Source organism: Clavelina lepadiformis, chromosome 1 (assembly GCF_947623445.1).
Source record: "Clavelina lepadiformis chromosome 1, kaClaLepa1.1, whole genome shotgun sequence".
Lineage (NCBI taxonomy): Eukaryota > Metazoa > Chordata > Ascidiacea > Aplousobranchia > Clavelinidae > Clavelina > Clavelina lepadiformis.
The window spans coordinates 5464766-5489003 of NC_135240.1; the positions used below are offsets into that span (position 1 = coordinate 5464766).

Sequence of the window (24238 nt, forward strand, 5' to 3'; positions counted from 1 at the left end):
GCTCAATGAAATGACGATTTGCGAGCCAACGTTAATACTACGACTGAAGCATTAAGTGAGTTTATTACTTTTGAGCACTGACATTCGGAGGCGATTGTGTGAGAATCGACAAATATAACTTGTATATATATGATGTCGTTCCTGTTCTTTTGTTCCAGGATTCAGTAGGTTGATGTAAGCAAAATAAACAGTTTAACCCACGGGTGACTAAAGTTGTTCCTAAAATTGACTCATACTGCGCTATTCCGTCATCGATGAGGCAAAGGAACAATTAATTGTGAACTCTACAATCAACCGACAAACTCCAGTAAAATATGATTAATTATCTCAGTAGGCAAACACCGATTTTACTTCCGACCTTAAAGGAAAAGGAAAGACCCTTACAGGTCTGTCAAAGTGCCCATGAGGGGCGTCCATGCTATGTGTGTGTGTAATCTTACGGGAAATATTGATAAATGCAACTTTTTTTGCAAACAATTTAGAGCGACATAAACACACCAGCGACTAACATAAACGTGAATGCATCACTGGTACAGACACATCGAGCACACATTTGGTTGCCTTTGCTTGTTGTGGCTCTTTTACTTACTTATTGCTTTGTCGATTCTTTTGTGTGCGTGTGTGGAATTTTAAAACCAGATCCTAGTCGAGTGAAACCTTTAATGGATATGCCAATCCCAACAACTCCAATCAACTTCATCGCATAGTAGGTATGTTTGTAACCAAACTTTTTCTTAACCAGGAAACTTCCCGCTTGACAGCTAGTCAATTAGTTCTTTTGCCTCACTAACTTTTAATAGCATTTTCTTCGATAAAAACACCCATCTTACTTCTATAAAACCCAAACGTAACTCAAATCAACACTCGCCCAGCACTTCCCAGCCGAGCGCAACACCACACCAAAAAAAATTCCACGCAATGTGGGATCAATCAATGTGGGACGCTAAATACTAATTAGGCCCTCGGGGTAGCGATGTGAGACGTCACCAGAGATCGAATAAAAACATATGTACATATAAACAAGTAAAATACGCAGAACGTGAGCATGCATAAAAATGACACAATGCTAATAAAAACGGAAGTCGACCCAAACATTTGACTAAATCAACCAATAAAAGTGATGCGAAAAACAGTGTACAATGTGATGGTTATAAAACGGGTGCATAAAAATAATCCCGTGACATGTTGGCTTACTTTGCGCAACGGATACAGTCTTATTCTGAGAAAATTAAGCATTTCATCAAAACGGTCCTGTTTCCACTTAGTGAAGAGGCGTTCGAATCCTTAAACACTCTTAAAAACGACTTGTCTTCTGCCGCATTGGGAGTGATTGACAAAGAGTTACCATTTGTCCCAGAAACTGATGCAACAGAACGTTTCCCGTCGGGTAGAGAAACCGCCCTGTTCTTAAGAGATCTTGCTTAGATGACTAAGCAAATGGTTTCTTCTGTTGGTGATGACGAAAGCATTGTGCATGATACGTTGCTCCAGCCGGAAAATAGTGACGCGCTTGATAAAGATGTTGTTAATCGCGATTTTGTTGTAGATGTTGATGTTTTTGGTGCGAACGAGATGTTAAAGATGATGAAAATGATTCGAATGAAGGAGTATCTACTCAACCAACATCGTTACCTGCACTTTACTTGAGGAGGTCAAAACGCTTTCGAAAAGTTGTAGATAGGCTAGATACGGCGTCGTTCCATACTTTAAGTGTTTACTGATTTGCAGGACTCCTTGCATAATACCGTATGTGCTGTGGTTTGTATTCGATATCTTGAATGACATTGTTAGTGTTTCAATACGATGTGTTTATGTTGGTGATGTTATTCCACACTTTCCGTGTAATTTTGTAACCAGAGGGAAAGAATGTGATAATTTTTGGTTTTCTTTGACCAATTCATACATGCATGTATATGCATGCAAAATGCAAAATGCAAAATGCACATGGGTATGTTACAGTTTGTCGTCTTGACTTCCTTCCCTTACTAATTGTTTATTTCCGGAAGCATGTGACGCTTCTCTACTCAGTGCAGGGTGTTCTTTAGTGCAGTCGGAACCTGTAGCACTGCATTTGGTTGCCTTGCTTGTTGTGGCGGGCTCTTTTACTTATTTACTTATTTATTGCTTTGTCGATTCTTTAACTGTTTTATGAGTGTAGATACCGGAATTGTAAGTTTAATAAAGCATATGCTAAGGTTAGTAGCGATTTGATTCATCACATGGCACTGAATTGTTATTGAGTTGTGACGACTAAATCAGTGAATCATTCGATTTTGTCAGCAACCAATGCGATGTATAAGCGATGTGCTGTTCACAACGGTCCAATGAATTGCTTGAACGCTTGTTAGCCCTTTCATGACCGCAGTTTCAAAAGATATAACACGGAAAAGTTTAAAATATCATGACGACTGTGTTCATGTAGATGCGGTGAAGCGACGAAAAACAACGAATCAAAGCTTACGTCTTCTTGTTGCCAAGTCCAACACCTAGCCAGGCTGATCAGCACCAGCAGCACGTACAGTCAAACTGACAGCCAATGAAGGTGTAGAGTTGAAGGACGAAGTTAACATTTATGGAAATGTCATATTTAAATCGAAACAAAATCTTCAATTAAAGTTATAACTTTTATTTTATAATCTATCGCTCGTGTCATAAAAACACGAACATTTGTTTTTCACGTCACCAATTCTATGACTTTATACGTAAGTTTTGTACATAAAAAGAATATAATCAATTGGTCGGGTAAAACAATGATGACAGACATTCCATGCTGGGTGACTGCCATTGACGTTGAAAGATTTGTTGACTTGGAAACCTTTGGTAATGTGTTGCAGAATATAAGGGTTTGGAATTATCCAGTTTACCGTCAATTTTTAGCGTTTGCTTCTCTTTGTAGTCAGGATATACTTTCAGCGTAAGATGCTTGCGAATAAAACCTTGTCTACACTAATTCGCAATGTTTGCATAAGAAGGAATTTTTGTCTCTCACAAAAAATTCTACGCGAAAACTTTGGTGTAAAATGCGGTGAGTTAAAAATTCTGATGTCAATTAAAATTTTCGAAACATACTTTTATGTTTGGGAAATATTTTTGTACAGAAATAAAATAATTATTTTCTTAACCCCAGGTGTATATGCACAACAATCAAAACCGACCCACACGAACAAGGAAAGGTTTTTACAAGCCTCTGCAAAATCGCTGAATTCTAAACGTTTGGGTTCGATGCCTCAGATCAAAACGGAAATATCGAATGTTCGAGTTTTACCGGATAAGACGGAACTCGTGATTGAATGGATGGACGGACACGAAAGTTTGTAAGTAGAGTGACATAGAAATCCAAAACGACAACGTGGAAGTGGTCGCTCGATAAATTTCGACATGCATTAAATATTTCATCCAGCAAGATTATAATTATTATTATCAATCGAGGATTTTTTTATCATAAATGCGACAGTCTGATTCAAACATTTCAAAACTGTTGGAGGAATTTTATACTATTTTCATGAATGCTAAAGTAATAAGATGAGCAAAGGAAAAATATTCAAAAATACTGGATGAAGATCAACCCATTTCTAGAATAAGTCTAGAAGTGGTTTGAGTTAACAATGAAAATCGTAACTTATTGCTTAGATAGAATTATTCAGGCTACTATGAGCTAATTCTAGTGATGACGTAAATCAGTTCTTATTACAAAATCGTGATCTCTTAATATAACACACGATTCATGTAAGAGGATGGATTTAGCAGCCGTGTAAGAGTGAGTTATCACCGATTTACGCCAAACGTGAGATGTGTCACATGCGTGTGAATAATTAGGATTTATAAATTTCAATGCAAGTATCGGTTTTCGTTTTGGTTTATATGACATAACACGTGTCATGTGAAAAGTTATTTTATTGAGCATACGAGTTATATGATCGATTTATCTACAATGTTTCATGTGTAAGTAAAATTCAAAAATCCTCTTGTAATTAGCCCTTTTATGACGTGTTATTATACGAATATATGAAATTGTGCAGATTTCAAGCTTCTTGGCTTCGTTTTCATTGTTTCTGTCCGTCCTGCTACAGTTCAGCTGACGGCCTCTACAAAATTGACATTGAACGTTTCAAAAAAAACTTGACTATTTCCTCGACTTCTTGGAACCAGTCAGGTGATGATAAGACCATGTCGGGTTGTCATGGTGATTTGTGACAACTTTTAACTTTTTTAAAAATTTTTGTTCCTTTTATATGTTTCTTTTTCATATTTTTTTTGCTAAAACTCTTTTTACAAAACTTCAATTTCAGAACAAGTTTTAAAAGTTCATTTTGATAACAACGTTCCAAGCAATCACGTGGCTCTCTTACCTTACGATTGGTTGAGGGAAAACTGCTATTGTGACGTGTGTCTTAAGAAAAAGCTTTCTGATCGTGACGTCATAACAAGAAATTCCCAAAAACCAAAGAAGATGCCGGTCGTGGATTATGACGAAATTAAAGATAATCCTGGCCAGTTTTTGTTCGAGTGCGCATCAGACGATGTCATCATCACATCAAATGTTCTTTATTTTGAAATTAAATGTTAAAAAGATTGGAAAGCCGAAAAAATGTTTGAAACCTTAAACTATACAATACAACATATATTTTAAAAATACTGTAACATTATTCAAATTATCTATTACCATCAAATGCCACCTTCACCGTGAATTTATTCATTCTTTTCTCTACTGTAGTTTTATGCATCACACTTTCGAGGTCGGTTATTGCAAGATCCTCAACTTTCCCAAGGAAGATGAGCTGTTTATGGAGGTTGTGTGACGTCTTAAAGTTGATTTATGCATAAAACTTGTAAATTTGATTTTTGTAAAAACTAAACGAAACAACGAAATGAATGAAAAAATCTTTCATTAGTTTGCGGAATCGCTGGGTCCTGTGGAAAGCAACCCGTATGGATATTACAACGTAAGTTTAAAACGTTGCTGTGAACTACTGCGGTCGGGCAGCTTTGTAACTGTAGTAACAGATTTTATTCGTATGACCATGTATTAAAAAATGAACATTAAAAATGTTAATTAGATTTTTAAAGGAGTAGATTTGAAGCAAAAATCTATAAAGCTCCGCTAGATAATTAAAATGTAACGCCCGTATTATTTAACAGTTGTAATATTTTCTAATGCTTGTTGACAACATAAGGGGACTTTTTTTGATTACGTAATAAACACCGGAGCAGTAGACAATGTGGGACAGACCAACGTTGACTTGCCCTTTCATCAGGATTACCGCTACGTGGACACTTGTGGTCAAACTATATTGCATAATTGCATCAGGTAATATGCAGATATATTTTCATTCTTGCGGCGGAGCTGTAAACTTTTTCTTTAAATCAAAAGTTCCTCTTGAATATGAAATGACAAAGTTTTAAATTTTCCTGACATACTTCAGCACCTTAATAGTTACCCTCCGGTTACTTTACAGATTCGACGACTGTGTGACAGGGGGCGAGAGCATCATGGTCGATCTGTTCCAAGTAGCCGAAATTCTTCGCGATGAATCGCCGGAAGATTTTAAAGTTCTGACCAAAGTTCCGGTGATTTACGAGAACGTGAACAGCAACAAGCGACATTTCCAAATCCAGAAAACCCACATCGAGGTCGACTATAACGGCAAGGTGGTTATGGGGAACGAAAGTAGCAACTTCACCAGCTATGTGCGCTGTTAGACAAAGAATATACCGTTGAGTAATGGACGGATGAAGCGTCAATACTTTTCGATTCTTTAAAAATTTTCGAAGTAAAAGAATTGCAGCCGGGAATATGTTGTCCGGTGAATGAAAGATGATGATAGGAATTGGGTGTTGTTGGGTACAGGCTATCATATGCTGAAATATTTGGCGGAAATTTTGTTTTTTCCATACAATTATATCAGTATCCTTCAAAAACATGGAAATGCGATACAAACCTGAAATTTCAATATTTTAAGGTGACGTCGTGCCTATGGTCAGGCGACCTACGACCGAGGCTGCAGGTTCGTCAGAGTGACGTCACAAGATATTACAAGGCACACAAGAAGTTTTCGGAAATCATGAAACGAGAAGAACTACATGTATGTTGAAAAACTATAATATTAAGTTATTCAATTTTATGTGATGACGTAGATTGCAAATGACGTCATATAATGATGTCATAGATTCGATTCCGACACGTAACCGGTAGTTTGGTTGCCATGAACAACAGGAGAATGGCTCACAAAAGGACACAATTTGAGAGCAACGGAGGCGTTCGTCATTTCCAAGTATGTGAAATAATCAATCAATGAAAGATATGAAATAAGTCTAAACAATGTCGTAATTAAATTTCGAAGGACTTTGGGCCCTTTTTAACACCTTGTATGAGGTTAAAACAATTTAACTTTTCTTGTTTTTGAAGCAACTTGGCCTCCATACCGCCTTCATGCGGAACAATTACATGCTGCTTGCGAAGAAGCTCGGTAGAGTTGTCAGTCCCCCAATGACTGGGAATGGTTCATTTTTCTGAGATTTCTATGAAGTTTTATCAATTCGTAAAAACAAAATGAAACAAAGCTTAGCAGATATATGGCGATTGTTTGATTAAATGTTTAATATTAATATTTGTTTTCTGCGTCCATACTTGACATTTTCCTGTAGTCGTAAGCCGTGCAATTTTATCGGCAAAACGACTGGATGTAAAACATTTTATGGCCCTATGGAAATGAGTGTATTATAGTTTTTTAATATACATATACACAGTATATGTATCATATATATTTATATTCAAGTTTTATAGTGTATAAATAAAATATAGTTATCACTTCATGCAGATCAGATTTTTTGTTGCGCTACCACCACATACCATTCCGTTTATTTTTCCAAATTATTCTTAACAAATTTAAAAAGCAATTACGCGCAATCAGTGTTGTTTAGGACCAAAAGTATTCTCTTAAACTTCTACAGTTGTCTCTAAAAATTTAAAATGTCGTATTACAGCATAAAATTAGTAGTAACTTCTTAACGAACGCCAATGTCAAAGCTGAAACAATCAATGGCGTAATTTGAAATCAATAAATTTCTTCCGTGGCGGCAACGAGAACCACCAGAGAGAAATCAAACCATAAAGACCCTGAAGATTTGGGTCATCATAACAAGACGTCATCAAGTGCTCATTATCAATCAATCATTTCCTCCACCTGAAACAGGTTTCTTGCCCGAGATGGGGTTTCTTTTCCCATCCACTGATGTACAACACTGAAGCAATTTTCATTCATCAGTTGCTTGAACACACCACCTGCTTTGTAAATCTTTGGCAACTTTCTCCCCTAGGTCGCGTTCTATGGTGCCTTACAAAACCGACTTTTGTAACAGCTGAGGTCTTCGGATTTCTTTTAACATCTGGGTTAATCTGACTCATGCTTATTCATGATGACACAGCAAACCAATATCTTAATGTTTCTTTTCACTTCCTAACAAAACATGGTTAGAAGTAGCATAAGTGATTAGCAATGCAAACATCAACAAACAGACAAATCACATTAAATGCTATGAAATCTGGCTTGAGACGAGTGAAAAGCACCGACAGTAAGTATGAATTATTGTTGTTGTTTACATCATTTTTTGCCAGGCAGGTGGGTTCATAATATTATTAATTGCTTTCACAGTAAATGGATAATCTGTACAATCTTATGCAGCAAATATGCATGTGACAACTATATGGCAATTACAGCTGCAACCACTAAGTTGAACATAAAATATCTAGTGCTTGTGATGATTTAGAACTAATGAATATATACAAAGTAACTTAATAAAAGTTTTCCATGCTGCCCAACATTGCAACTCACACAGCACCAAGAGCATAATTAAATTCATCACTGTTTTCATATTTGTACATGTCCAAGGCCACTTCACAGCTCTCTCTAACCACATCACTTGGGTCGTTTAAGTGTTCATTGAGAGTAGCGAGGCAGGTTTCATTCGCTATTGAACCTAATGCCTCAGCACATTCATGTCTTACCATACAATTTTCGTTTCTGTCCGACAAAGTCTTCATTAAGTCTGGAACAGCAACAGCAAGCTGCATTTGCCCCAAAACATACGCAACTTCGTGTCGAAACAACGCACTGTCCGAAGAATATAGTCCCTTAGTAAGAGCGACGGCGGCTTCATCTGTGTTTAGATTTCGAAGTGAAAACATGGCTCTGTATCTTTCAAACATAGTATTTTCAGAATTTGTCAGCTTATCCTCAAGAATATTGACGTCAGTTATAGAACCCAAACCACTGGGTGTCGGATCAACAGATTTAAATGGGCTTGGAATAAGTTTTGCCTCCTCACTGCTGTTCTCCTTATCTCTCAACCACTTGATTCTTCCCACTGCAAGCTGGCATGTTTCTGCCACCTCCTGACATGCATCGTTGCAATACTTTTCCAAAACAGACAGACAACTGGCTTCTCCAATGGGGCCGATGGCTTCAGCGGCCTCATGCCTCAGGATGGGCGCCAGGGAACTGTCTTCCAGCACTCCAATCAACTTCGGAAGAGCGGTGGTGTTTTGCATTTGTCCCAAACAGTAAGCAAGTTCGTGGTTTAGCAAGTCTGACTTGTCTACAAGACATTTCTCTATTTGCTTCACGGCTGCGTCACTGCCAACGCTACGAAGCATAAACAGCGCTCGAAATCGTTCACTGAGAGCTGCACTGGTGTTGTTGAGGACGCCGCCAATTTTATTCACATCAAGCCCCATTCTCGCATAGAAACAAATCAAGTTATCTGACACTTTAAAGCAAATGGCCTAGTAGTCTAAAAAAACATTTTAAAAAGCTTGTGTTCTCCCTGTGTGAAGAGCTTGTATAATTCCATCGCGGCGAAGGAGCAAATATTGTTTGGCCACGCGCATAAATATCAGCTTCGGCCTTATATAACACAGCTTGTATATCCTAAGCCCTTATCAATAGTTTTCCTAATCGAGACCAAACAACTTAAGGTCGATTTAAAACACATTTAACAAGACATCAGTTCCGCTTTAATCTTCTGTACAGCCTAATATACTAGGTTTGACCTTGACTAATGCAAAGCCTACTTTGCAACCTAAATTTCCTTGACGTTCCACCAAATTTTACCACGCTTGAATGATGGCGATTCACCAAGCATTAACGTGGGTGTTGCCAGCATAAATTATTTTTCAACTTTGTCATCGGGCTGTTAAAGTCTTTGAGTTGGCATGGACGTGGTATTGTAACAAATTATCCTCAGAACAAAGATTCAGAATGTAAAACACTTAAACTCGATAACGATACCACACCAACCTCAATCAAAGAAATGCAAATCGTAATCGAAAAGCTACCAAGACAAATTTATTACATTTATTTGCCAAGCAGATTTATGCAAGTTGTTATTCAGTAAAATTATAATGGTTAAACTGGATTTAAGCAGAATTTATTTATGTTTTTGTTTAATAACCACTGCAAAATTATTTTAATGAATTTATAAAATATAAGTTTTGGAATTAGGTTTTATGATTGATATTGTATAATTCCACTAAGTTGTAAGAAACCCTGCGGTTTAACCACTCAAATACATAAACATCTTATGCAAACTTTTTTTATAATTTATTGCGATATCACAAAAAATATAAAGGCATATCGTTGATTCCCTCAGGGAAAGATTTTAGCAGAATAACCGTTACTTTACTCCGGTAACTAAAACCTTACCCGGATTACATACAGTATGTGTGACAAATCACCCAGTTTATCACATGATCAGTACATTACGTCATCCGGTGTTTTCGGACAACCGCATGCGGGTAACCCCAATGCCGTATGCTACAAGAATAATCACGGAAACAACACAATAATTATCCAGTTCTCACGCGAACTAGCAATGAAGTCAAAGAAAACGACGTTATACTATTTGACGAGGTACGTATGCAATATTGAAGGTCCGTCTGATCTTTGAAATACAAAAGTGGGATGATGTTAAAGCCTCTATGGCAGTGATGGAATTCAGCCGGTTTGCACCGGTACGTGCGAATCGGTTCTTAGAATTTTACTGACTTCCGCGAACCGGTTGTTAACAAGCGTAGGGGAAAGTGGGGCAAGATGGGACTCAGGGCAGGACGGGACATGATGGATTTTTCCAAAAGTATTGGTTTTAGCGCCCTCTATCCATTTGGATGGTACAGGTTACCACAATTCTTAGTGACTTGCAAAAAATTGAAAAGTTTGCGTGAAGCAGATGGTTTAGGCAGTGGCAGAAGTGTTTGTAAGCCACTTCTTATAAGAAATTTTTTTAAAACTTTACTATTTTAGCTAGATTTGACAAAACTTTGGAAAATGAAATGTGTTTTAGAGATGCAGCAAGACAAGTAATTTTAAAAGGTAGATAACTTTTTCAGATCTGAGTTACATATAATAAGCAAACCAAAAAATTCAAAATGTTGGTCATTGGGGCAAAACGAGACAGGACTGCTTGGGGCAAGACGGGTCAAATATCCCGTCCTGCCCCATTGAAATTATTAATAATCTTTGTTTAATATCTAATGATATATTAGCCTAAATTGTCGTCTAGGCTACTGCAATGTGATGCAAATGTGAATTTAACTAGTCTAATAATGTAAACAGCCGGTATTCTAATTTTAGCTCACTGTTTTGTTGTTGTTAAGTAACGTAGTCTGGTCTAATATGTAGCGTATAACACTTGTTTTTTTGTATTGTTTAGCTGGTGTGTTGATGCTTATAATATGCTTAAATTTCTGTATTCTTACTTTTATTGCTACTTATTGACGGTTATTGAACCATGGTGCGGAACTATGTACGAAAAACCCAGAGGGGTAAATGGTGAGAAGAAAATATGAAAAAAGCAATTGATGATATCAAAAATAAAAAGTTGTCTATTCGTCAAGCTGCTGAACAGCATGGAGTCCCAAAAAGTACTTTGGAAAGACATTGGAAAGGAAGAGTAGTTCACCCTGGCAAAGTAAACCTAGGGAAGTACAAGCAAGCTCTTAACAGCGACTTAGAAGAAGAGCTCGTGGAACATGTTAAGAAAATGCAGGAAATGTTTTTCGGATTAACTGGTGAAACTCTTCGTGCCCTGGCCTTCCAGTTAGCAAATGCAAATGGCATTCCAGTACCATTCAATATAAACAACCAGAAAGCAGGCAAAGACTGGTTGTCATGTTTTTTGAAGAGACATCCTGACTTGAGTCTGCGACAACCAGAGCCAACAAGCCTATCAAGAGCAACGGGCTTTAACCGTACACAAGTTGGTCGTTTTTTTGATTTGCTCAAGGGCATTTATGAAAAAGAAGCAATAACTGTTGAAAATGTGTACAACGTGGATGAAACTGGAATTACCTGTGTCCAAAAGCCAGGAAAAATAATTGCAAAAAAGGGGATGAAGCAAGTGGGTAGGATTACAAGTGCTGAGCGGGGAAAAACTATTACTGCAGTTTGTGCAATGAGTGCCATTGGGAATTATGTCCCCCCTATTTTTATTTTTCCTCGAAAACGGATGGCCATGGGTCTATTGCAGGATGCCCCATCAGGTTCTCGTGGATTTGCCTCACCGTCTGGCTGGATAGATTCCGAAATATTTTTTGATTGGTTGAAACACTTCAAAAAATATGCAAATCCCTCCATTGATAAAAAAGTTCTTTTAATCCTGGACAATCATGCGAGCCATTTGAACCTGCCTGCGATTGAGTTTGCTCGTCAGAATGGAATCATAATGTTGTCAATTCCTCCTCACACATCTCACCGCTTGCAACCCCTGGATAGGACATTCTTTGGGCCTTTGAAGACATATTACAATCAGGCTATCGACCACTGGATGGTTACCAATTATGGTAAACGTGTTCAAAGTTCTCAAGTCTGTGGATTTTTTTGCACTGCATATTCCAAAGCGGCTACAGTTCAGAAAGCTGTAAATGGATTCAAATCGTCAGGTATAATGCCCTTCAACCCGGACATTTTTGACGAAACAAACTTTGCTCCGTCGATGGTGACCGAGATCCATGCTGTTGGTTCACCGGAATTGGAAGCTCATGGTGCAACCACCAGCTCTCTGGCTGAAGTAGAAGGGGTTACGAGCATTCAGCTGTGTAATAACACTATCACTAGCTCTCAGACTGCTGCTGAAAGAGAAGGGGTTGCGGGTATGCAGCGGAGTGGTGACTATGCTCCCAGCGATCAGGTTTCAGCTGAAAGAGAAGGGGTTGCAAGCATGCAGCGGAGTGGTGACTCTACTACCAGCGATCAGGCTGCAGCTGAAGGGCTCGGGGGTATTCTGCTTAGTGATGGCCCTACCACCAGTGCGCAGATTGCAGTTCAATCGGAAGTGCAGCTGACTGATGGCCCTTCCACCAGGGTGCATGTGATGGACATCTCTCCACTTCCTGATGCGAAACTGACCACTCGGAAGAGGAAAGCCATGAAATCGCAGGTGCTAACCAGTTCACCTTTCAAGAAAATTTTACTTTCAAAGAGCAAAGTTCCTTCCTCAAACAAACGTATCCATAAAAGGAACAAGAAGCAATTGCAATTTCCCGGAAGCTATGAATGTCTGATTTGCAGTGAATTGTATATACATCCACCGAAAGAAGACTGGATCCAGTGTTCTTTGTGCAAAAAGTGGTGTCATGAAAACTGCTCTGCTTATCCTGGACATGGCAATTTTGTGTGTGACTTTTGCGCTAAAAAGTAGCCTGTCATTCTGCCTCATTGTTGGCTAATGTTATTCGCCTATGTGTGCTGCAAATAGAGACAAATCGTTTTTTGATATGACAAGATATTGGCAGTGCTGTATATATTCGTTATTACAATTGATTACTTGTTTATTGTTTTCACGCAATGCTTTAGTGGAAGGCATAATTAGAGTAAGATAATATGAAATATTTCAGAGTATTAAGCACAAAAAACATACAAAACGGCTTCAGTGGTGGTTATAGAAGTCCAAACCTTACAAAATACCTGCATAATTAAAGCTCAAATCGAGTTTGGTAATAATGGGGTAGGACGGGACGGGTGACCCGTCCTGCCCTAGGTGTGGGGCAAGATGGGACAACTTAATTTTATTTTATTTTTTTAATTACGGCGGTGTGTGATTTTGGCCGAGTCTAATATTATGGTTGCTGGTAGTGGTGCACCTAAGGTATATTATGGTACCAAAGTTAGCAAAATTGATGAAAGGGAATTCTTTAAAATACTGATTGAAGTTAAGTGTCCCGTCTTGCCCCACTTTCCTCTATGTACAAGGTATATTGGTATATCGGCCCCGGGTCAATATGGCATGATGCTAGAGAGAGAACCGGATGCTAAAATATTTAAACCCCAGCATTGCTCTAAGGCCAATCTGAGGCACCGACCTAAAAAATGACGTGACGCTATTGTCTAATTAGACTTCAACCCGGACAAAATTTAACCAACAATGACCTTTCCACTTAATATGGGCACGTTTGCCGTGTATAAATGCAATGGACACACACACAAAGACAGAAGAGAGATATACAACTATTCAAATGGAGTTTTGAGATTTGCTTTGATTGAGATCGGATTTGGGAACACGCGTTGAACAGACTTGAGTGAACGTTAGAAGTTTGAGAAGTGTTTAGTCGTAATGCTCAATGAAATGACGATTTGCGAGCCAACGTTAATACTATGACTGAAGCATTAAGTGAGTTTATTACTTTTGAGCACTGACATTCGGAGGCGATTGTGTGAGAATCGACAAATATAACTTGTATATATGATGTCGTTCCTGTTCTTTTGTTCCAGGATTCAGTAGGTTAATGTAAGCAAAATAAACAGTTTAACCCACGGGTGACTAAAGTTGTTCCTAAAATTGACTCATACTGCGCTACTCCGTCATCGATGAGGCAAAGGAACAATTAATTGTGAATTCTACAATCAACCGACAAACTCCAGTAAAATATGATTAATCAGACCAGTAGGCAAACACCGGTTTTACTTCCGACCTTAAAGGAGAAGGAAAGCCCCTTACAGGTCTGTCAAAGTGCCCATGGGGGGCATCCATGCTATGTGTGGGTGTAGTCTTAAGAGAAATATTGATAAATACAAACTTTTTTTTGCAAACAATTTAGAGCGACATAAACACACCAGCGACTAACATAAGCGTGGATGCATCACTGGTACAGACACATCGAGCACACATTTAGTTGCTTTGCTTGTTGTGGCGGGCTCTTTTACTTACTTATCGCTTTGTCGATTCTTGTGTGTGCGTGTGTGGAATTTTAAAGCCAGATCCTAGTCGAGTGAAACCTTTAATGGATATGCCAATCCTAACAACTCCAATCAACTTCAGCGAATTGTAGGTATGTTGGTTTGCTTAGCGCAACGGATACAGTCTTATTCTGAGAGAATCAAGCATTTGATCAAAACGGTTCTGTTTCCACTTAGTGAAGAGGTGTTCGAATCCTTAAACGCTCATAAAAAAACGACTTGTCTTCTTCCGCATTGGGAGTGATTGACAAAGAGTTGCCATTTGTCGCAGAAACTGATACAACAGTTCGTTTCCCGTCGGGTAAAGAAACCGCCCTGTTCTTAAGAGATCTTGCTTCGATGACTAAGCAAATGGTTTCTTCTGTTGGTGATGACGAAAGCGTTTTGCATGATACGTTGCTCCAGCCGGAAAATAGTGACGCGCTTGATAGTGATGTTGTTAACGGTGATGATGTGTTTATGTTGGTGATGCTATTCCACTCTTCCCATGTAATTTTGTAGCCTGTGGGAAAGAATGTGATAATTTTTGGATTTCTTTGACCAATTTATACATACATGTATGCATACAAAATGCACATGGGTTTGTTACAGTTTGTCATCCTGGCTTCCTTTTCTTACTAATTGTTTATTTCCGGAGGCAGGTGACGTTTCTCTGCTCGGTGTAGGGTGGCCCTTATAGCAGTCGGAACCTGTAGCACCGCATTTTGTTGCCTTGCTTGTTATGGCGAGCTCTTTTACTTATTTACTTATTTATTGCTTTGTCGATTCTTCATTTTTTTTATGAGTGTAGATACCGGAATTGTAAGTTTAATAAAGCATATGTTAAGGTTAGTAGCGATTTGGTTTATCACATGGCGCTGAATTGTTATTGCGTTGTGATGACAAAAATCAGTGAATCATTCGATTTTGTCAGCTACCAATATTGCGATGTATAAGCGATGTGCTGTTCACAACGGTTCAATAAATTGCTTGAACACTCGTTAGTCCTTTCATGACCGCAGTTTCAATGAATGATACGGAAAAGTTTAAAATATCCTGAAGACTGTGTTCACGTAGATGCGGTAAAACAACGAAAAACAACGAATTAAAGCTTATTTCTTCTTGTTCCTAAGTCCAACACCTAGCCAGGCTGATCAGCACCAGCAGCACATACAGTCAAAGCCTTTCGAGGAAGACAATCCAGGCGTGTACCCCGCAGTTTAAGCCGATTATTGCAGGGAATTAACCTTTAAACATTGTGGAGTATTTGCTTTATCATCTTATTGCGTATACCTAGGCCTAATAATTTGCTCGGTTACATAATGGCAACTTTGGTCCTACAAGACCAAAATCCGGCTCCATTTTCAAACACACGTAAGAAACCGTGTTATGAAAGGAATTTGGAAAACTGACAGCCAATGAAGGTGTAGAGTTGAAGGACGAAGTTAACATTTATGGAAATGTCATATTTAAATGAAAAAAAAATCTTCAATTGAAATTATAACTTTAATTTTATAATTTATCGCTCGTGTCGCAAAAACACGAAGGTTTGTGTTTTACGTCACCAATTCTATGACTTTATACGTAAGTTTTATAGATAAGATAAGATGATGTGTTGCAGAGTATCAGGGTTTGGAATTATCCAGTTTATCGTCAATTTTTAGCATTTGCTTCTCTTTGTAGTCAGAATATACTTTCAGCGTAACATGCTTGCGAATAAAACCTTGTCTACACTAATCCGCAATGTATGCATTAGAAGGAATTTTTGTCTTTCACAGAAAATTCTACGCGGAAACATCGGTGTAAAATGCGGTGAGTTAAAAATTCTGATGTCAATTGAAATTTTCGAAACATACTTTTATGTTTGGGAAATATTTTTGTACAGAAATAAAATAATTGTTTTCTCAACTCCAGGGGTATCTGCACAACAATCAAAACCGACCCACACGAACAAGGAAAGGTTTTTACAAACCTCTGCAAAATCGCTGAAATCTGAACGTTTGGGTTCGATGCCTCAGATCAAAACGGAAATATCGAATGTTCAAGTTTTACTGGATAAGACGGAACTCGTGATTGAATGGATGGACGGACACGAAAGTTTGTAAGTAGAGTTGTAACAGAACATTTTCTTTCGTATGCCAGGCTCAATTCCCACATTCACTGTGAACCGCGACGCCACCAGTAAAACCCAAGAAATCAACTCATTTTATTCAACAGCCTCTACGACCCAAAACGAAAACCGACCTACTCAAATCACCTAACGAACGGCTTTTATAGGGCACAAAAGGCAAGGCGCCAAATTAATGATAAGATAAAAGTGCACAAAACGTGAGACAAACAACAGTAATTGCAACCAATCAACGCACTAGAGAACAAACTCACAAAAACGGTAAAATACAAAATACTGTGAATAACGCGTGACATAAATTCGTTACAGAGCGACATAGAAATCCAACACAACAACGTGGTAGTGGTCGCTCGATAAATTTTATACTATTTTCAACAAAAACTAAAGTAATAAGATGAGCAAAGGAAAAATTTTCAAAAATACTGGAAGAAGATCAACCCATTTCTAAAATAAGTCTAGAAGCGGTTTGAGTTAACAATGAAAATCGTAACTTATTGCTTAGATAGAATTATTCAGGCTACTATGAGCTAATTCTAGTGATGACGTAAATCAGTTCTTATTACAAAATCGTGATCTCTTTATATAACACACGATTCATGTAAGAGGATGGTTTTAGCGGCCGTGTAAGAGTGAGTTATCACCGATTTACGCCAAACGTGAGACGTGTCACATGCGTGTGAATAATTAAGATTTATAAATATTAACGCAAGTATCGCTTTTCCTTTTGGTTTATATGACATAACACGTGTCATGTGAAAAGTTATTTTATTGAGCATACGAGTTATATGATCGATTTATCTACAATGTTTTATGTGTAAGTAAAATTCAAACATCTTCATGTAATTAACCCTTTTATGACGTGTTTCTATACGAATATAGGCTATGAAATTGTGCAGATTTCAGGCTTCTTGGCTTCGTTTTCATTGTTTCTGTCCGTCCTGCTACAGTTCAGCTGATGGCCTCTACAAAATTGACATTGAACGTTTCAAAAAAAACTTGACTATTTCCTCGACTTCTTGGAACCAGTCAGGTGATGATGAGACCATGTCGGGTTGTCATGGTGATTTATGACAACGCAAACTTTTTTAAAAATTTTTGTTCCTTTTAGATGTTTCTTTTTCTTTTTTAGATTTTTTTGCCAAAACTCTTTTTACAAAACTTCAATTTCAGAACAAGTTTTAAAAGTTCATTTTGATAACGACGTTCCAAGCAATCACGTGGCTCTCTTACCTTACGATTGGTTGAGGGAAAACTGCTATTGTGACGTGTGTCTTAAGAAAAAGCTTTCTGATCGTGACGTCATAACAAGAAATTCCCAAACACCAAAGAAGATGCCGGTCGTGGATTATGACGAAATTAAAGATAATCCTGGCCAGTTTTTGTTCGAGTGCGCATCAGACGATGTCATCATCACATCAAATGTTCTTTATTTTGAAATTAAATGTTAAAAACATTGGAAAGCCGAAAAAATGTTTGAAACCTTAAACTATACAATACAACATATATTTTAAAAATACTGTAACATTTTTCAACTTCATCTATTACCATCAAATGCCACCTTCACCGTGAATTTATTCATTCTTTTCTCTACTGTAGTTTTATGCATCACACTTTCGAGGTCGGTTATTGCAAGATCCTCAACTTTCCCAAGGAAGATGAGCTGTTTATGGAGGTTGTGTGACGTCTTAAAGTTGATTTATGTATAAAACTTGTAAATTCGATGTTTGTAAAAACTATACGAAACAATGAAATGAATGATAAAATCTTTCATTAGTTTGCGGAATCGCTGGGTCCTGTAGAAAGCAACCCGTTTGGATATTACAACGTAAGTTTAAAACGTTGCTGTGAACAACTGCGGTCGGGAAGTTTTGTGACTGTAGTAACAGATTTTATTCATATAAACATGTATTAAAAAAATGAAAATTAAAAATGTAAATTGGATTTTTAAAGAAGTAGATTTAAACGACATAAACCACTATATCTGAAGCAAAAATCTATAAAGCTCCGCTAGATAATTAAACTGTAACGCCGGTATTATTTAACAGTCGCAATATTTTCTAATGGTTGTTGACAATATAAGGGGACTTTTTTTGATGACGTCAAAAACACCGGGGCGGTGGACAATGCGGGACATACCAACGTTGACTTGCCCTTTCATCAGGATTACCGCTACGCGGACACTTGTGGTCAAACTATAATGTTTAATTGCGTCAGGTAATATGCAGATATATTTTCATTCTTGCGGCGGAGCTGTAAATTATTTCTTTAAATCAAAAGTTCCTCTTGAATATGAAATGACAAAGTTTTAAATTTTCCTGACATACTTCAGCACCTTAATAGTTACCCTCCGGTTACTTTACAGATTCGACGACTGTGTGACAGGGGGCGAGAGCTTAATGGTCGATCTCTTCCAAGTCGCCGAAATTCTTCGCGATGAATCGCCGGAAGATTTTAAAGTTCTGACCAAAGTTCCGGTGATTTACGAGAACGTGAACGGCAACAAGCGACATTTCCAAATCCAGAAAACCCACATCGAGGTCGACTATAACGGCAAGGTGGTTATGGGGAACGAAAGTAGCAACCTCACCAGCTATGTGGGCTGTTAGAGAAAGATTATATTGTTGAGTAATGGACGGATGAAGCGTCAATACTTTTCGATTCTTTAAAAACTTTCGAAGTTTAAAAAAGAATTGCAGCCGGGAATATGTTGTCCGGTGAATGAAAGATGATGATAGGAATTGGGTGTTGTTGGGTACAGGCTATCATATGCTGAAATATTTTGCGGAAATTTTGTTTTTTCCATACAATTATATCAGTATCCTTCAAAAACATGGAAATGCGATACAAACCTGAAATTTCAATATTTTAAGGTGACGTCGTGCCTATGGTCAGGCGACCTACGACCGAGGCTGCAGGTTCGTCAGAGTGACGTCACAAGATATTACAAGGCACACAAGAAGTTTTCGGAAATCATGAAACGAGAAGAACTACATGTATGTTGAAAAACTATAATATTAAGTTATTCAATTTTATGTGATGACGTAGATTGCAAATGACGTCATATAATGATGTCATAGATTCGATTCCGACACGTAACCGGTAGTTTGGTTGCCATGAACAACAGGAGAATGGCTCACAAAAGGACACAATTTGAGAGCAACGGAGGCGTTCGTCATTTCCAAGTATGTGAAATAATCAATCAATGAAAGATATGAAATAAGTCTAAACAATGTCGTAATTAAATTTCGAAGGACTTTGGGCCTTTTTAACACCTTGTATGAGGTTAAAACAATTTAACTTTTCTTGTTTTTGAAGCAACTTGGCCTCCATACCGCCTTCATGCGGAACAATTACATGCTGCTTGCGAAGAAGCTCGGTAGAGTTGTCAGTCCCCCAATGACTGGGAATGGTTCATTTTTCTGAGATTTCTATGAAGTTTTATCAATTCGTAAAAACAAAATGAAACAAAGCTTAGCAGATATATGGCGATTGTTTGATTAAATGTCTAATATTAATGTTTGTTTTCTGCGTCCATACTTGACATTTTCCTGTGGCCGTAAGTCGTGCAATTTTATCGGCAAAACCACTGGATGTAAAACATTTTATGCTCCCACGGAAATTCGTGTATTATAGTTTGTTAATATATATATATACAGTATATTTATCATATATATGAGTTAATATATGTATATTCAAGTTTTACAGTGTATAAATAAAATATAGATATCACTTCATGTAGATCAGATTTTTTGTTGCGCTACCACTACATACCATTCCGCATATTCTTGCCAAATTATTCTTAACAAATTTAAAAAGCAATTACGCACAATCAGTGTTGTTTAGGACCAAAATATTCTTTTAAACTTCTACAGTTGTCTCTAAAAACGTATAATTTCGTATTACAGCAGAAATTTAGCAGTTAGTTTTTAAAATTTGCTTTTTTAACTTCTTAACGGACGTTAAATTCAAATCTTAAAAAATCAATGGCGTAATTTGAAATCAATAAATAACTTCCGTGGCGGCAACGACAACCGCCAAAGAGAAACCAGACAATAAAGACCCTGAAGATTTGGGTCATCATAACAAGACATCATGACGTCATCACGTCATCAAACATTTCAAACACGAAAGTTGTTTGCTGATTTGTATTCTACCAGCAGATAGTCACTGACAAAGTAAACAGATTTAAAATGACTCGCACAACATTGCTTAAATTAAAAAACGATAGATTAGGCTTCATGGAGGAAGTCTATAACTTAATTCGAACATAACTACTCAACACGGTAGTACTTAAAAATGTTTCATGGCCTTGTAAATGTTGTATTAAACCCACTGCTACCAAATATATAAGATTTTTAATACTTTTATGAAAACATAAAACTATTTTCCTGAACGAAGACTAGGTCACGATTCCGGCCTTGCTTTACTAGAACTTGTAGCATAACTGCATAAACAGACACTTGGAGTCTTCTTAATTCTTGTTGCCTGGTGCAGCAGGGAAACCACCTGAATAACAATCTCGAAGGTGTGGTAAAAATTATTACTGTAAGGTATTTTTTATCACGACTGCCCATCATTGATTGATTGGTTATAATTTTATTTTATTGCCGAACAATGCTCAAAAACACACAGATAAGCTCAACCAACGTCGGGTTAAATTAGTGTTGTTGGCCGGCAATTTTGCATGGAATCGTGGTGAAGATTTAGCAGACGTCTTTTAGCTCTCTCAAAAGCTTCTTCCAAGCGGTGACGTCACTGTTGAATCCGTCATCGATGTTAAAGGGAAGTTCTTTTCCTCCCCAGTTTAAGCCGAGTTTGGTTAGACGATTTGTAAAACAACTGGCACCCGGTTTTTCAGCAGCTGAATTATGACATCACAATAAGGTCATTATGAGCAGAAAATCAACTTTTGCTGCTGATTTCTCTTGCAAACGAGTGAATATGAACAGAAGTGACGGCAAAAAGCACATGAAGTTAGTATATAGTGACCACAAACAGAGCATTGATTATGCCCAAGTTTTTGAGCGATTTGCCGGTCAGTTAAAAAATCGGGAAATTTTCTAAACCAGACATATCTCAATCTCTCACAGCAAGTCATTTAAGAAACAGATGAACAAGCGCGACAATAATAACCGACCTGCAATACAAGTCCCGAAGCAAATTCCATCGACGGTATCGAGAAAAACGTGCACTGCGTGGCCGACGTGGAAGTTGGAATATTTGGGAGGATCAGTTTTCGGATTTCTGTTCTTGATGAATCGACGTTTACGGAAGGAAAACACAACCTTGACCTGAAAACAAGTTTCTATAATGTTTAAATAAGGGAAAATCTAAATGCAGACATAACAAAATGAACAACAACATTTACTTGTGACAACTCCTCAATGACTTACCACCACGTCACAATCTCTCGCAGCGTCTCCCACCGCGTCAAGAGAGTCGGCAAAATCCGGATGAACTCGAATTTCCACGTCATCATAACCCATCACGGCATCTGTCGGTTCGTATTCCACCAATGGGCAGTCTGTGATGTCATAAACAAGCTTCAATACTCTGCCATATTAACCGGGCTATAAGTTTGAATCATATCGGCTGTAGCTTAGTCTATAAAAAGACATTTGAGTGAAACAAACAACTGTTTGATTTGGTTCCTAATTCAATAATGAGCTTTATGCTGTCAAGTTAAACATAGTTAGCTGAAAAGCCATAAGTCTTATATAACGACCAACAATAAACTTCGACATACGAATCTTATATGACCAAAGTGACATTTACTGTCCAGTAAATGTCTTTTCACCTCCTTCTTTCTTGGTATCGCAACATTTTCTCTCTCCTGGTCCACCGCACAATCCATCCTCGTATTTGCCGTTGCAAAAGTTTGTAGAATTTTGACAAATGCCCAACGCATCCTCGCAGGGTTCGTCGTCAACGCTCCATTCTTCTTGGTTCTCCATGCCTGTGGTATAGATTATGTTTGTATAGTTATAGCAAGGTTCTAAACCATCCAGTTATCAAAATATTTCTCCTTTGTTGTTGTGCTAATGCAGTTGTTATGCAGCTGACTCAACATATTTTAACCTTTTGTCAGTATACCCTCCAGGTATTACGGTGAGAATCACTAAAATCATTGCATATACTGTAATTGAATTCAACCGAATCACCAATCACCAATGATAGCAAGGGAATTGTTTCACTTAATAGGAATTGCCGCAAATCTTACATTGAGTGTCGCAAGCCATGCAGCATCTGAAGTGGTTTCCACCGTTGCATTGTCGTTCTGCGTCTTCCTTATCAGCCCACCCTCCCATGCAATCGTTGGTCGGCCAATACAAGCAAGCTCCGCGGGCATCCTTGCATGATGGCTGGGCGCCTGCAAGATAATTTCCCGATCAGTAATACATAATCTTGTACAGGGCGTATTCATACAACGCGTTAACACTAAGCGGTGGTAATAACCTAATAGTTTAGACAACTAACCACTTTTCATTATAAAATATCAAACGCTTACCAGTTACAACAAATAGCAAGAACAGAGCAGCTATTGTCTTCAACATTTTTGTTCAATAGCTCTTGTAGTCTTCTTGAAGTTGAAGAAAATTTAGTTGCAAATTCGAAATGACTTGCACAGAATGACTGAGGCTTCAAACAACTCCCAATATATAGACAGCAATTTATGACGTAATCTGACGTAATTAAAGAAAGAGATGATCTGCCACAACTGAAGCAAAGATTGATCGTTTCTCGATCCTTTTTGTCATATATCTGGTACTGATTTGCTGATACTTTATCTTAAAACAAAGTGATATTGTGTTACCTGGCCGAAAGTAAAAATGGGGTTTCCTAAAAACTCCCTGGTTTTTCGATGTTTTGAAAATATAAATTTTTGAGAACTTTCCATGTTTTCAAACTTCACTTAAAAGTAATTTTATGTGAAGTTTTTACGATTTGTTCAATGTTCTAGAAGCTTGTGATTTGTGAATGCAGTATTTTGAGCGAAGTTTCAATGAATTGTTTTTGACAAATCACTAAAAATATCTGTTCAGTTTCTCACATCGTTGATCGCCTTCATATGCACGAAAATAGATATTGTATGCATGTTAAAACGTGCATGCGTTGCAAAAAGTACTTTCACCCATGGATTATTTACTTAACTCGTATCTATCTGGCACACTCCCTAAAAGTTAACACAGGTAGATTTGATAAGTTATGAAAAGTAGATCACGAAGCAGCATCATCGTGACAACACATCAGTGGAAATCTAAGTGGAAACTCTATTTTTTTAAGTAATAAAACAATCTCTTTCTTTCGTCTGTGTGCTACTTTCTATTGATCTCTGTGGACGTTAAATTTCAATGTTTAAAAATGAAGGTTTTATGAATGCTGGTTTCAAACAAGATCAAGCCCATTCTAATTTCCTCAAACCAAAGTACCTCCACAAACCGCCAGCTGTGGGATGGACATTAAAAAGGTGTTACGACTCTTTTTAATCTCCATCCTGCCAAATAAGTACAACAACGTTTACTGTTAGTTATGAGTCAAAGCTACAGTATAAAGGTTTATTGTGGTTGTTTCTGGATATTTTCCCGGCGTTATTTCCTGTATAAACTCAATTTTTGGTCGAAAAGTCTGAAATAGCAGCAGACATTAAAACCAATACGGTCAATCGGAATGAACATCACCGTAAACCGCGAACACGTCTCATGACGAGATGACTTTAACCTTGAAATATGAATCAAAATCTAATCGAACGTCAAAGAGACTGCTGTATGCAAACTGAAAATATAGAAAAACTTTTTTGGTTTATTAAAGATTGTATCTTCAAACTCGTCTGCAAAGTAACCTACCGCAACGTCCATTGGTTATTTCGCAACAGCAGTTTATAAAACTTCCTATTACGTCATAT

The 24238-nt window shown here is 37.7% G+C and overlaps 3 protein-coding genes and 1 pseudogene across 4 annotated transcripts; 2 read left to right on the forward strand and 2 right to left on the reverse strand.

Annotated features, from left to right (window-relative positions):
* Positions 1-2045: 2045 nt before the first annotated feature.
* Positions 2046-6824, forward strand: LOC143457261 (2-(trimethylamino)ethylphosphonate dioxygenase-like). Its single transcript, XM_076955229.1, has 11 exons — positions 2046-3025; positions 3128-3314; positions 4020-4153; positions 4290-4506; positions 4715-4790; positions 4893-4943; positions 5175-5308; positions 5457-5649; positions 5961-6083; positions 6168-6272; positions 6407-6824. The coding sequence occupies exons 1-11, from the start codon at positions 2920-2922 to the stop codon at positions 6512-6514; spliced, it is 1434 nt and encodes a 477-aa protein (XP_076811344.1). The 5' UTR covers positions 2046-2919; the 3' UTR covers positions 6515-6824.
* Positions 6825-7437: 613 nt separating this feature from the next.
* Positions 7438-9094, reverse strand: LOC143470943 (deoxyhypusine hydroxylase pseudogene; annotated as a pseudogene).
* A 5879-nt stretch (positions 9095-14973) lies between these two features.
* Positions 14974-20037, forward strand: LOC143446656 (2-(trimethylamino)ethylphosphonate dioxygenase-like). 2 transcript variants are annotated; one of them, XM_076946402.1, is made up of 11 exons: positions 14974-16019; positions 16122-16308; positions 17232-17365; positions 17506-17722; positions 17932-18007; positions 18110-18160; positions 18416-18549; positions 18698-18890; positions 19206-19328; positions 19413-19517; positions 19651-20037. In XM_076946402.1, exons 1-11 carry the CDS (start codon positions 15914-15916, stop codon positions 19756-19758), a joined length of 1434 nt encoding a protein of 477 aa, XP_076802517.1. In that variant the 5' UTR covers positions 14974-15913; the 3' UTR covers positions 19759-20037. The 2 variants fall into 2 exon arrangements, with proteins under 2 accessions (XP_076802517.1, XP_076802525.1); XM_076946410.1 differs by lacking the exon at positions 14974-16019 and having other exon boundaries at positions 16132-16308; positions 17215-17365.
* Positions 20038-20915: 878 nt separating this feature from the next.
* LOC143446689 (uncharacterized) lies at positions 20916-23009 on the reverse strand. The gene is made up of 6 exons (XM_076946445.1): positions 22844-23009; positions 22556-22705; positions 22133-22291; positions 21729-21859; positions 21473-21626; positions 20916-21196 (listed from the first exon to the last, which is right to left on the reverse strand). The coding sequence occupies exons 1-6, from the start codon at positions 22887-22889 to the stop codon at positions 21039-21041; spliced, it is 798 nt and encodes a 265-aa protein (XP_076802560.1). The 5' UTR covers positions 22890-23009; the 3' UTR covers positions 20916-21038.
* Positions 23010-24238: the final 1229 nt, after the last annotated feature.